At 44.9% G+C, this 14,340-nt stretch overlaps 1 protein-coding gene across 2 annotated transcripts; it reads right to left on the minus strand.

Annotated features, from left to right (window-relative positions):
* Window positions 1–480: 480 nt before the first annotated feature.
* ism1 (isthmin 1) lies at window positions 481–10,227 on the minus strand. 2 transcript variants are annotated; one of them, XM_028424276.1, is made up of 6 exons: window positions 9,337–10,227; window positions 5,001–5,216; window positions 3,781–4,063; window positions 2,210–2,353; window positions 2,016–2,105; window positions 481–1,753 (listed from the first exon to the last, which is right to left on the minus strand). In XM_028424276.1, the coding sequence occupies exons 1-6, from the start codon at window positions 9,472–9,474 to the stop codon at window positions 1,236–1,238; spliced, it is 1,389 nt and encodes a 462-aa protein (XP_028280077.1). In that variant the 5' UTR covers window positions 9,475–10,227; the 3' UTR covers window positions 481–1,235. The 2 variants fall into 2 exon arrangements, with proteins under 2 accessions (XP_028280077.1, XP_028280076.1); XM_028424275.1 differs by having other exon boundaries at window positions 5,001–5,219.
* Window positions 10,228–14,340: the final 4,113 nt, after the last annotated feature.

Here is a 14,340-nt window from a genome sequence, read left to right on the forward strand (position 1 = left end):
CACAAGACCTGCAGGAATGAGGGCACCATGAATGGCTTTCTCTGTGTGACAATGACTGCAGCACTCAGCAGAGAGAGAATGGTCAGAGGTCCCTGATACGGACATGCAGCTTTGACTGTGTGTGTGTGTGTGAGTGAGTGTGTGTACACTGAGAAATTACTTAGGAATGTGCGGATACATGCCAAAGACAAAGAATTTGAGTCGCATTCAAGGGAACCTTACTCTCCTCGGCCTCTGAAGAAATATCACAATCCCATCAAAAGGCTTGTCCCGACAGCCACGCTGGACGGAGCTAATGGAAGTCCTGTGCGCTGGATTAAATCTGTTGGAAGAGTTTAATTGACGAGATGCTTTTTTCTTTTCCTGACAGCTGGAGATGTGTTATGTCAAGATCATACACAGATGGACCTTTTCTCTTTGCACTTGTAGTGACTTTTGGAAAATTTATTCATAGATTTATATCTCAAAAAACTCGTTCCGTACAGTTGAATTCACACATTCCTTACGCTCGACTAATCCCAACTTGAGATGTGGATACGCACGTTGACGGCAAAACACGAAGCAGAGAAGAGAGATCTCAAGTTAGCATTATGTGAAGCAGAAACCACAGTCATAGACATCCAGACGCAGCTACGACTTAATAAATACTTTACAAAAATAATGCAGGCTTTTTACAATGAAGTTCTGCCTCAGAGACTCAGGGGACACAGTTAAATTACAGGGGTAAATTAGTGGGGAAAAAAAAGATGTGCATGCTAAATAAACATACTCACAAGCTTACATGAAAACCTGGATATGGTGACAAAATGAAGGAAGGAATTGGATCGCTCTTCCCTCGCTATCAACACATTCCTGAAGGATCTTATTCTATCACCACCACAGGCCCCCCAGAGAATCTACAGACATGAACAATTTCTACAATGACAACTTTCCCTTTTTTTACGAACATGTCAGTTATCCCTTTAGTGACCAAATCTGAGTAACAATTTAATATTTTATAAAAAAAAAAAACAACAACGAAGCAACAAGTGTGCTGGTTTTGTTAAGTTGTGAAAAGTTCCTGGCTCTGCTGGATTTGTGTTCCTCTTGGTTTAATAAGTCTTTTCCTCAGAGCCTAAAAGTGTTATTTGACCTAAAACATAGAATAAAATGGTTTCAGCACCATTTCTGAGGTTTAGCTGAATATTTGCACAGTGTTTTTTTTCTTCTTCTTCTTCTTTTCACACTAAAGCGGGCTAGAATTCCCTTGCTTCCTCAAACTGTTTGTAGTAGTCCTCATCCTGTGGGTTGTCTGGACACTTCTGCCCGTTGTTGGGTGGCCTGGCCTGGTTGTAGCGACTCCAGTCTCCTTTGCAGATGATCCAGGGCAGGATGTCCACCTTGTAGTGCAGGTCAGCTGAGAACTCCGTGCTGATGAGGTTGGGCGTGCCGGCCCCTTTGCCTCGAGTGATGAGCTTCATGCTGTCGTCGTAGCAACAGTGCTGCGCAGCCAGCGTGGTGGATGCTAAGGTCAGCATGGAGCGGATGCAGTAGCGGGCCGTGGGTTTATAGATCTCTAGCTTCTCCTTTGGCCCGCTGGCATCTTTCCACCGGAAATCTCTGCGCGTGGGGGCGTCGTGTACTTCTGCTGTGCCGTATGCCACCTCGGTTGGGTACGAGCAGGGGCAGCTGGGCAGGTCGTTCGCCACCTTGGTCATGTACTTTTTCAAGAAATCGCTCTTGCAGTTCATCCATCGCTCACAGCTGTCTGTGTCTGAAAGAGTTGAAGACACCATTAGATGAAAATGAAACTAGAAGTGTGAGAAATTGTGCACACAAAAGTGTGTTTTATTAGGAACAGGCTGACAAAGGGAGAGTGGGCATGCTGAGCCCTCCCTTCCCTGCTGCGCATTTCCATCTCTGCACAGTAATGGAGGACAGCATGAGGAATGCTATAGGTGTGTGCTGATGCCAGATGGATAAACTGCCTTCAAATGTGTAAGAGCATCTGAGTGAGGGACAGGACAAAATCTTACCAACACCAAAGAGCTCCGTGGCGTTGAACTCATCTGTTCCAGCGAGCAGGCTCACTTCAGTGGCAGCTGTCTTGAAGGCATCTTCAATACCTTTGGAGATGAAGGCAAAAGGATGATCAGAAGATCAACTTTTGCAAACTCACAAACTATCCCCAGGTGATGTGCATTGTGGGATTGGAAAAACAAGATCTTACCTGGGCAGTTGGGCATATCACAAGTTCTGGACTCTGTGGCTGTGCAGGCGTAACCGCACGACCTGGTTCTCTTCTGGTTTCCGTTTCCACAAGTGACGCTGCAGGCCGACCAGTTACTCCAGTCCCCCTCTCCGTCCATGTAGTCTGAGACCAGATAAAAAGACAGAGAAATCCCTCAGCTCTGATGCAGGACCACATGCCAGAGTTACTCAGGCCTGATAGCATGCCTCACTAAGAATAAGTGTGGTTAGGACATGACAAAAGGAAGCGGGGGAGCTCATGTTGACTTTCCTCAAAGTACGCTTGTCTACACACACTCATACACTCTCTTGTTAAGCAAACACATCCAACACAAAGAGCAAAGTGCTGTTAGCAAATTAAGTGGGGCGCATTTAGAATCAGAATTTACAGGATAAAAATGTATTCGGAGACCATTCAGCTGCTGAATCTGTGATCCATCGGTTTGAGAATAGGAAGTGATGTGGCAAGAAATCCTCTTTAATCCTTATTATCAGTGACTGCATCGCTGTAATGTGTATACATGGAAACGGAGACACTTCGACCACCATCACTATACCGCACGCATGCACACACATCTTGAAAGCAGCACTCCATCAATGTGAAGAATTAATGTGGGCATTTTTGGATGGAAGTATTTCTGGCTCAGGTCCAAACCTTCCTATACACCCCCCGCTGCCATCTGCCCCTCATTATGAGCATTTTGTATGAATGCAGGCCAGATAGCCATCTTGCCCGGCGCTCCCTCCCTTCTGTGTGTGTGTTCTGGAGCCGGTGGCAGATCAGACAGAATTTAGGAGAACTTGATAATAACCTGTGCAGACCACAGATGAGACAACTCAATGTAAATCAACGGCTTGTGATGGATGACCCCCCCAACATAATTATGATTATTAAGTTTAAAACCAAGACAGTAATGATGATAAAATATTTCCTCGTCCATTAGTGTGCTATGAAATAAATGAATGAGCTGACCACAGCGATAAGCCAGAAACATTAAACATGGGTTCTGGTTTTAGTAGTGCGAGTGGATAAAATGACATTTTCCACAGCACACGCATTCCTGCTCCACCATGTTGGTTTGGGCATGCAGCAACACGGGCCGGACTTGTACTGTACGACAGCGAACGTAAATTCTTTCACGGCAGATTTATCTGTGGGGTTACTCTTGGAGAGTATTGTGTGGAGTGTGGATGCCCAACAGGGCTTCTGGCTCCATTCCTGTTACTGAACTTTGATGTAAGCGAAGTGCTTAAACTGTGTCACGTAGCTAGCTCCACAACACAGAGGAATCCATCTCATAAAAGAGTGTTAAAGGCTTCAATCAGGGGCTCCCAAAGGCCTGCCTGAGATGACTGCACTTATTATGGTGACAGCTTAAATCAGCAAATCTGCAAATTACAGATTCCACATCAGACTTTGGCCATCTGTGGAACCGTTGGAGACCAGCGCTCAAAGAAGAGCCTATGGATCCAGCTAAATATTCTGCAACATGCTTTCATTTCCCTGCACACACACACACATACACACTCAGTCACTCCTGTCATTCTCACCATATTCAGCCTGAGCTTTGCTTCCCCTCCTGTCCCAGTCTGCCGGCGGCCTGAGGAAGTTGCTGTCCTCTGTGTTGCTCCCGTAGGAGCGTTCATGCTCCTCTGTTTGGTGAGTTGAGGAAGAGGAGGAAGAGGAGGAGGAGGAGGAGGAGGAGGAGGAGGATGAAGAGGTGTGAGGCCACCAGTTCCTCCAGTTAGGAGAGGCCCAGCTGGGCTTGCTTTCCTTACGGAGGCCCTTTTCTGGCTCATGGCCCTCGAGTCCATCCACCACTTCTATGGTCACCTGATGATTGGTTTAAAAAAAAAAAAAAAAAAATTATCAACCAAATGTGAAGAAATGACAGCTGTGATAGTAAGTATTGCCTTGCATAGATAGCTACTGAAGGCTGAAGATGCAAGGAAGTCATGCTGAGGTTTGTATTTTGCTCAAAAAAATACATCATCTGCATATCTTTTTAACAGAATGTGTTGATCAAGTAAGGTAAGGTGACACTTTCTGATACCCCTCCCCCTTTTCTGTCCTAACACATGTGCCTCCCAGATGAGGGGGACACACACACACACCACCCCTGCCCCACAGTCACCCTCCCACCTCTCGGGCTCTCTCCACCTAAACACAAAGTTCAAAGGGCTCCTCAGCCTCCTCCAGACCATGAAAGCCAGATGAATCCCAGGATCAAAGACACCCCCCCCCCTTCCTCCTCCTCCCCCCTTTCTCCCACAGCCTCACGCCCTTGCTCAATTGGTTGCTCTGCTCTCTTCCCACATCTTGAGATGTTAATACACTTTGTTCATGCTCGGATTTAGCAGCGATGCCCTCAGAAATGGAAAGACCCTCCTCGCTGGATTAGACAGGAGAATGATTTAAACATGGCAGCGGTTACTGAACCATCTGCATCACTGAGGGACTTCTGGGCAAGGGTTTGCCACACATTTACATAAGCTGCCGTCTGTCTTCCTGCACATGGGTTAGTAGTAGTGAGGAATTGCTGGTTAGCGCCTGCCTTTCAGCTGTCATTATGATTGACATTCAGTGTCTATCTTGAGCTTTACTGCGAGCCAGGAAGTGTGAAAAGGGAGCAAAAGGGGAGAAAAAAGGGGGTAGTGATGTGCACCAAACTTCTTCCTGTTTGCTCTTCCTGTCCTGTGTGCTTGAGTAGCCATGTCTTAAGTGAGAAAAAAAAACAGCATCTAGCAGGTGCACGGACACACATGATCACCTGTATGTTGGGATTCTGTCCATTGATATCAGCTTTGGAGAGGTCCGGGAAGTTGTGCAGATCTAGGAGGAAAGCTCCAGGGCCGTCCCGGTGTACATTGCTGCCCTGTGACCAGGGGAGGGTAGCAGGACGATGGGCCAAACGGTGCTCAGGACCAGACCTCCGGTCTTCAGGACCCAGCTGGACAGAGGAGCTACTTTTTGCATTTATATTGTTCTGCTGAGGAAAGAAAAGGAACATCATGTTAATTCATTGTTAGCGTGCATGTCCACGAAAACACTGATTGATCAGAGGTGCATGTGGCAATAATCTGTGCCGTAAATCATGTCCCGCTGTTTTAGAGGCTCCTTCAAAAAGAGGGACTCTCAGGAACTGTGGGACAAACATCACGCTGTGTTCTGCTTCCACCAAAATATCATCTGTCTACAACAAGCACAGTGTCACAGCTAGACTATATATTTTTCCATTTTTAACTGACAGAGCCCTGCTGCTGCTGCTGCTGCTTTACCATAGTAATATGATGTGAACATATATAGCATTCTCTAGAGAGAAAAGAGGCTGTGTGAGACTGATGGTTTTCCGGCTATACAGAGAAACCAAAGCAAACATTGCAAAATAATTACATCTCCCTTCTTGTAGACAGAAAAAACATTTGGTCCGCTGACAGGAGTGTTGTAAATTCATCCCAAAAAGACAGCTGGGGCATGTGTCCCCTATCAGGTATGCACAGAAGGAACAATTATTCCTCAATTGGACAGACAGCCATAAGTAGTCAGCAATCATCCGTTCTGGGGTGGCAGAAAATAAGATCAAAGAGAGCCATCAATCATGTCGCTTGTTTTCTTTTTTCATGTCCCATTTCTTCCTCCCCAGTGTTTTTGTGGCCGGGCTGAGGCCTGAGAATATGGCAGCAGTGTTGTACGGTTGCGGTGGCCAGTCACAGACAAAGTGTCAGCTCAGCCACATTGTGGTGGGTATAAAAGCCCCCAGTGGAGCTGTTTGTGTCCAGCCAAGGTGCACTCTGGGGGCAATATAGATGCTGTAAATGGAGCTGCGCAGCAAGGGAGGAGGGATTAGAAATGTACATGTACCTTGTATTCACGCGCAGAGAGACTTCCATAATCCCTTTGCTTTTAATCTACAGCCAGATGGAGTTAATGTGATAATATGATGGATTTTAAAGAGTTTAAAAAATGTTCACATCTTGTTTTTTTTTTTATATCAGCAGTGGCCATAATTACAATAACTCTTCTGCTTTTTTCTGTAGCCACCAAATAAAAAGAGGAAGAGGTTAAAGTGTAGATAAGAAGATGAGTTTTTAATGAGAATTTATGTCCTGAATCCTTTAAAACCAAATGTTCTCAAAAGGCAGATTCCGGTTCAAACCACAAATGTCTTCCACAGCCCAACAATTAGAACGGAGAGTCCTCACTACAGAAAAACATCACTCCAGCAGCCGTGTGTACTCCCGCCATATCGACCCTTTATTTGAACACCATGGGGCCCTCTTTTGGTTCTATCGCAAGTACTTGGACTTTGAGATGCCCATGTGATAACCCCGCCTTTCAAGTTCTCAGTCTTCACGTTTCACTCAGCGGCTGTAATTGAGCTCCGCTGAGGGAGCCGAATGGCAGCACGCTCACAGGTTTAATCACAATGTCAATACAAACACAGTCAACAGGTGTGGCTGATCTCATCTGGGTGGCGCACGTTGTCATAGATTATATTAGAGAGTTTCTCATCGCCGGTTTATAATGCCACAGTACACAAAAACTTGTTGGGTCATGAAGCGTACGCAGCCTCTGTGTTTGCAGGCAGATTAATCCTCCCATCATCCGGTCTAATCCCACCTGAATCTCTCTGTTGTGTTATGTTATGATGATTATTCAATCCTGATGCTAATTTGGTTTACATAAAGTCAAACTGTGAAATACTCACAATAATCCCACTAAAACTGGCACTACACATGGTAAGTCTGCTGAACCAAAGCTGCTTGTAAACACACAGAATTTGTCAGTTTATAAGCAAAAACCAGAAGCTTAGTAGCATTAATGTGATCAATATAATGTTGCCCCATATTTGAGAACGATCTGTTATGTGTGGAAGAGCACGGTGGCCCACTGAGGTAAGGGAAGCCAGAAAAAAAAGGACAAACTGTGAGGAAAAAGGGAAGTTCTGCATTAGCTCTGGATCACTTCAACATGAACACCTCTCTCTGTCTTTTCCAAATGACCTTGAGTGGAGTATGAAACACAAGTTAATGAGAAAAATATGCTGTTTTGTCATTTTCTTCCCCCTCTTATATAACCCAGGACTGTAACAGTGCAGGAGAAACTCATTTAAAATGCTAAAAAATCAGAAGTGCCCCCCCCCCCTCCCCCTTTGATGGCGGCCTGCTTCACAGTCCCTATCACTCATCTCAGATCCTCCACAGCGAGGAACACACTTTAATTTGGAGATCAAAAGTGACACACCAGTCCTCAGTTCATCTGGGGGCCTCCCAGGATGTCACCCCCCCCCCCCCCCCAACTCCCAAAAGCCATGAATGAACACTTGCACACACACACATACAAGCCACCCCCTCTCCCTCCTCACAGTATCTCTTCTTCTTTTCCCGCTTCCCCCTTTTTCACTTTGTGAGGGCTGCTTAAAGGGGCATGACTCTATTTTCAATTGGGAGCAACTCAGGGGTCCTTCCCCCAGGGAGGCTGGCAGGAAATGAAGGCAGTCCACATTGTGCCAGATGCTTTTCAACACTACACTTATGTAGGTGGAAGAGAAAATCATCCTTCCCCTGTCACACGCCTCACACTGAGCGTACGCAAATGTTTATTTATCCAATGAAACTGAGAAGATCCACGCTGCACAGGACCCCTTCAAAGGAAAAAGGTTAAAAGGGATTACAAAAAATTACAATTTATTCACCAGTACAGGGTTGGCAGTTGTATTGCTGTGGGTGATGCTAATGAGCCATAGACCGCAGCGTTTTCTGTCTCCACTTCAGGTGCATGGAGCTGCATCCTGTCATTTGTGTTTCTCTGAATGCCATTTTTAATATGACACCTTGGGATGACAATGCACCCCCTGGGCCGTGACAAGCACGGCTGAAAGATGACATCACCCTCTTCAGTGGAGGGTTAGTGAAGCATAACGGCACATAGTCGGTGCATTCATGAGCAAAAAAAAAAAAAAAAAAAAAAACTATTCAGTGCTTGACTTTGGCTTCATTCACAAGCCAGAATGTAAATTTGGACTGATGACAAAAGGTGGATGTTGAAGTCAGGAGAAACTCCCTGCTGCTCCTCATCCTGCTCATCCAATCCAACATTTGGCTGTGTGACAAATATTCAATAAATTCCTGGAATATTTCCTCAGCTTTGCATGGCTCTTAATATCCAACAAAGCACCGGCCGGCTTGCTGTTGCATATACGCAGGTCAGGAGACAGTGATGGCACTGATAGTGGACATGTGCAAAATTACCCTCAACCTCATCTGCTGAAGTAAAAATTCTTTCCAGTCATGCCCCCTCCCCCCCTGGGATCCAATAAAGCATTTATAAAAGTGGACCCCATTCCAGTGGGCATAAATACCCAGTTATCACCAGGAGAAGAAGAAAGTATTTTGGTAGCATGCTAAATATACATCAAAAAGCAGCTGAAGGATGCTTAACACTCTCTAAAAAAGCCTGTTGATCCCAGACCCATCTTAACCCCGGGGTCAGGATTTGGGGCTCTGCTGGAGTCTGTGTGCTTAATGCTGATGTTAAAATGGGCAGTTAAACCATTAAACCTGTCTTAAGTGGTGTCATGTTGACAAATGTCTCCCCAGTGACTTTTGTTTGCTGCTCTAACATGCGCCACAATCCTGAAAAGTTCTCATTAAAACTCTGTGTGTCTCCCGCTGGATGATACAGCTTCAGGGCTTGGTGTGGAAGGGGGGGGGGGGGGCAGAAGATGCAGGTTGATGCCAGGAAAGGAGCACCTTCTGGGGTTCAGCTCTGACCTCTGCCTCATCAACTGAACGCTTGGATGACAGTGATGAGCCTCCGATGACAGAGAAGTGCCTGCAGCTACCATTTAACCCCCGACAATAGGGAGGTGTGTCTGCAGTCGTGGGGGCTGATCTCTGACCCCTGCCTCGTCTTCCAGCTCACCGCCGTTCCCGGGGGGGACACCCCATCCGTGCGTATGTCAATCTCCAGAGGAAGCTCCGGGGAATGGAGGCTTTATTTTACCTGAGCATTGAGTATTTTATCAAACCCGTCTGTGGACCTGATGACACCCACAGTAACCTAAAGAGAGCATACCCCATACTGACAGATCCCCCTTCACTCACCTCTTTCAAAGCTGCGTCCTGATCCAGGCTCAGGGTTACATTCCCTTGGGGCAGCGGGTTGCTCCGCAGCACTGTAATGTGCAAGGTGAGGAGAAGGAGTCCCAGGAGCAGCAGCAGTTCCGCCGCCAGTCGCACCATCCTCTTGACACGGCCGCTCTTTGGAGCCTGCGGGGTGACCGGAGTTCCAATTCCGCCTCCTCCCGGTGCAGAGACTCCAATCTCCGGATCCGCCGGGGACGAGGAGACGCAACACCACTTCGGAGCCACTTCGGGAATCAGAATTGCAAAAATGAAGGGAAACTTTGAAAAAGTCTTTTAGTTGAATTTTATGACAGTCTCTTTTCTTCCTTTGAACACCGTTACTGTCCTTATCAAAGGTTTGTTTCCTTTCACTGGTGCCAAATTGTGATACCTGTCAAGGTGCCAGTGAAACCAGTATAGTGCGCACTGCAGGGCTGCTCCAGCGTGCAGCATTAACACTTTCCACACTTCTGCTGCTGCGCCCTCGTCAAATCTCCACGCTCAGGAAACTTGCAGCCCTGTTGGCCCCGTGGTGTCCACGCCACATTCTCAGCTTCATGCTACACTTTTCTTCACTTCCACTTCATCCGCTTTACGCATTTCTTGCATTGTCCGCATTCTGAGTTATCCAGCGAGGCTACCTTTGGAAGAGGAGGAAAAAGTCGCCCGCAGGTAGTTTAAAAGAAAGTAGTTCGCCCCAGTTGAAACTTCACGGCGAAGTTCTGTCTGCTTCACAGACACTTTCCATCCATTGCTGCTGTGGACTGTTGGTCCAGAGAAAGGAGGACTCGGGCTGGCTGGCGTGCGTCTGTCTGTCTGTCTGTCCTGCTGGAGGAAACGAGTCAAACCTATCACACTACAGCTTACCGAGACACACGCTGCTCTTGTTGTGCGCTCTTGAGGTGGTTTTATACTAAACGCCCCCTATGCAGGCGCCCTCCCCCCTCATTAACTCTTTCGTCCCTCTGAACCAGACCTCACCAAACTCTCAGGTCCGGCCGGGAACGTGGAGTCAAAAAAAAAAAAGAGATGAAAAGAAAAACACATTTTCTAGTAACAGAATCAGAATATAGCAACAAAAAGTTTAAAAATTATAAACTGAAATTTCTTTTAAATGATCATTTCAATAAGCATCATGGATCCTTATATATAGTTTATTAATAACGGATAAAACAAAGAGGCCTTGATCAACTTTTAAGTCCTTGGTGGTCTCCAAAGGCGCATTGGGCACACAGGCGCGTCACAGCGCGGAGGAAGACACCCGAAGGCGCATTACAGGAGGTCTGCCTCTCATGTTGACATGTGTACAGCAGCAGGCTCGCCTCAGTCTGTGGGCAAAACGGAAGGTGCGGTAACACTTCACTTAAGCAAGACAAATGGTGCGTAATGTGATTAGGCCATGTGAGACTTTTTATTGTCCGCTTCAAAGGACGGGCCGCTGTGTCACATTATGCACCAAGCAGGGATGCTGCTGCTGCCGCCGCCGCTGCTGCTTCTGCTGCTGAGCAGGCGTGGGTGACAGTTCACTGAACTCCCCATCATCTGTCACCTTTGAAGTCGACACATTCAATTAAAATACAAGCGGGAATAACAGCGTTAGAGAATATGAGTAACATGATCCGATTACACAGCAGCGTCACAACAAGCAGCGTGAAATTCTGCAAAGATTAGGCAGGATTCAATCCATAGTATATAAAAAAAACATGTTTGTGCATGCGTAATCTTTGATGCTGAGGCCAGTTTGTGCATCATGTAAATTAAGAACTCATTCACAAAAAGTGATGCCTGGAAAAAAAACCTGTCATGTCTGTGCTTTGTTCTCCTCTTCCTCTCTCTTCTACCTCCTCCTCTTCTCCTCTATGCAGCCGTCCATCAGCAGCAGGGTCCCCTCTTATGAGCCAGGTCCTGCTCAGAGTTACTTCCTGTTTTTATTAGTCAATAATCCAATAACCCCCCCCCCCCCCCCCCCCCCCCCCCACACACACACACAGTTCAACAATAATAATAATTTTTGCTTGTGTAAAATAGCTACTACTGCATAAAACACTGTGGCAATATAAGTAACTGTGGTTTGGGCCTTCTAGCCAACATATGACTATATATATATGACACCATTAGATTATTATTATTATAATTGCAGCATCATTGTTAAAGCAGCAGGTTACTGCTGGAGCACGAGGTGAAGCTGTTAGGGGATACCGGGGCTTGTTGTCACATGGGTAAGTTGTCACACTTGCAATAACTTGACCACAAAGGGGGTCCACTCAAAAGTGGAATACTAGTTTTGTGCTTAAACATAATGTGATGTCACACAGTGTCTGGGAAAATCAAAGCACACTGTCAACACAATCAACACAACGACAAATTTCCCATTTTTCACATGTAAAAGTAAAAAATACCAACTGAATATTTTTTGTAACTGTCTGCTTAAAGACACAAATATCAATTATTTAACATTTGAATCTGTTAGAAGACAGAATAAAGTGTTTGGCCAGACTTTAGTTTCAGTGCTGCTGTACAGTGCAGCACCTGACCTGATTGAGGGAGGTGAAGTTGGCCTATTTTTATTCAAGTTCATTGATTAATCGAACTTTTTCTAGCTAAATTTAAATTTGGAATATTAATTAAACTGAAGTGTTCTTGTTTTATTTACGTCAAACATGTGTGACGTATGCTGTGACAACTGCACAGAAATGAGATATCAAAACAAAATGTAAGTGTAAGTGTAAAAAGTATGACAACAGGCCCCGGTCTCCCCTATATATATACAGCTGTATGAGAAGATCAGAGGGAAGCATCGGTATTTGGTGCTCCTCAAACCTCACACCAATATGTTGTATTCATGTGTAAAATCTTCATTACAATACTGACTAAAGCCGTCCAATCAAAATAAAAGAGTAGAGAGCACAATGTGTCTCTCAGAAATTCAGTGAGGTGGAAGTATAAAGCAGCAGAAAATGGAATTACTTAACAATAATAAGAACATCAAGCTTCTGGTGGTGAGCTTTTCACACCACCGACCCAGCCTACTTCATTATACTTGCTGTTAACAAGTGGTTCCCCCTTTATGCAGCTTCACTGCAGTCCTAAGTCTTCACTCCAGGCAGAGCACAGCTGTCCAAACCATGTAAATCTGCTTCACTTCAAAAACTGCCCGTCCAGAATAGAAAAATCTAAATGGTAAACAGAGAGCAGTGAGAACGGCTCGCCTGCTTTGGACACAGTGGTGGACACATCAAAGGTGCAGCGGAGGATTCCCCCCTTTCAGAATAGCAGCTACATGCCATTCCAATAAGTGCAGTGTATTTGGATCTGCAGTTCAAAAGAGCCTGGTGCAGGCAGGCAGGTCTCTGGGGCCTTGCCACCAGTAGTCTGGCTGCACAGATGTTTTGAATGCCAGCGCGGACCATTTGCCACTTCTGTTTAAGCAGAAGGCAGTTACAAGTGACTGGAAGGAAGCTTGGCAAGACTCGTGCTTCCCACCTTACCCTGACAGTCAGTGTGTGTGTGTATAAAGCTCTGCCACTCTCACCCTCGCTGCACTGTTTGAAATGGACACATCTGAGCGTGAGTGACCACATGTTGCTTTACTTCTGATCATTCATCTGGAATATAGCTGAGTGAGAACTTCTTCAAAGGCTGTAGAGGGGTTGAGTAGCAGCATGACTGACCAAAGTTCAAGGTTTAGGGTTCTATTATTGATATTTGTTGTCCAGTGATGCTGTAAATCTTTCTCACTTTACATAATCGTTTATTGGAAACAGCTTGTGCACAAAACTTTTCCTTCTTTGCAGTACGGTAACATTAAAGTTTTGAGAACACCTGCCACAAATTAACTGCTCCACATGACCCCTGAAAGCTCAATACAACTGATTAAAAACACAATGAATGAATAATCTGTGTTTCAGAACACAGAGTTCTTTTTAGCTTTCAATAATGTTTTTGTTAAATTATATGAACTATGGCATGTATGTTCACATAACACTGAATGTATGTGTTGTTAATGAATGAAATTAGGTTGCTTTAGCTTAATAAATTCTACAATGACATTAAATAAAAAAAATAGATAATTAATATTAAATTATTTTGAATTTGAAATTTACGCTGACTTTTTTTTAACTTTTAAATTAAAAACACGTGTTTGTAGTGACACCTGTGGCTATTAAGGGAATTACACCTAGCATCAAAAATGTTTGTCATATTCTGATTAGAACATACTGAGCATGCAAGCTAAGCTAAGCCAGCTAACTGCATCCATTTGGAGTTGTAATGTTGGCTGGTCATGTAATTTGGCTAAATCTAGCCATTGTCTTGCTACATTATGCAGTCAGCAATGTGTCCATGTTAGCTCACAGTGTTATCAAGAAAGGCAAGGACTAGGATGTGCTACATCCTTTGGATTTTTGTGAAAAAAAAAAAAGTTCTCAATACTAGTTCACAGTCTGTGGAAGGCCTCCTTGTTCACACTTTTGCAATAAAAAAAAGATCTGTTCAAATATCTGGTCTAAAGATATCTTCATGAAGCAGATTCATGATTAAATATGAGATTTCTGGAACAAGCTACAATGCAAAAATGTTGCTGGTTGAGTCTCAGCAGTTATAGTTTGCCTTTCTGATTACTCACAGTGGAGCACAGTATTTGAACACTCTGTGTCTGTGACGCAGAATGCTTCAGAACGAACTGGAGCTCTCTCTCTACACACATCTGTCTCCTGCTCTAAATGCATTTAACAACAATCACATTTTAGACTAAAGGTGAAAGTAAACAGAAATTAATAGCAGACATCCGGAGGAGCATTAGAGCACCACAGTGTAACATTTGAGGCCACCTTTCCCCATCTCATCCACATCTTTATGGAGTGGTATGACATCACAGATTTGGGGATTAAAGAAACTGTTTTCTATTGTTTCTGTCTATAGGAGCCAGATGTGAAATTATATTCCCTCACAGAACAAAGTGACTCAGTATAGAGAGCAGATTTG

Source organism: Parambassis ranga, chromosome 15 (genome assembly GCF_900634625.1).
Source record: "Parambassis ranga chromosome 15, fParRan2.1, whole genome shotgun sequence".
In the NCBI taxonomy this organism is placed as follows: Eukaryota; Metazoa; Chordata; class Actinopteri; family Ambassidae; genus Parambassis; species Parambassis ranga.

What these genes read in the sequence shown, in the direction of transcription:
- ism1 (XM_028424275.1), bottom strand. Translation starts at nt 9,474, where the DNA reads ATGGTGCGACTGGCGGCGGAACTGCTGCTGCTCCTGGGACTCCTTCTC. An exon ending in TGATATGCCCAACTGCCCAG is followed by an intron (nt 2,106 to 2,209) that starts GTAAGATCTTGT and finishes TCATCTCCAAAG; the next exon opens with GTATTGAAGATGCCTTCAAG. An exon ending in CACGGAGCTCTTTGGTGTTG is followed by an intron (nt 1,754 to 2,015) that starts GTAAGATTTTGT and finishes CAACTCTTTCAG; the next exon opens with ACACAGACAGCTGTGAGCGA.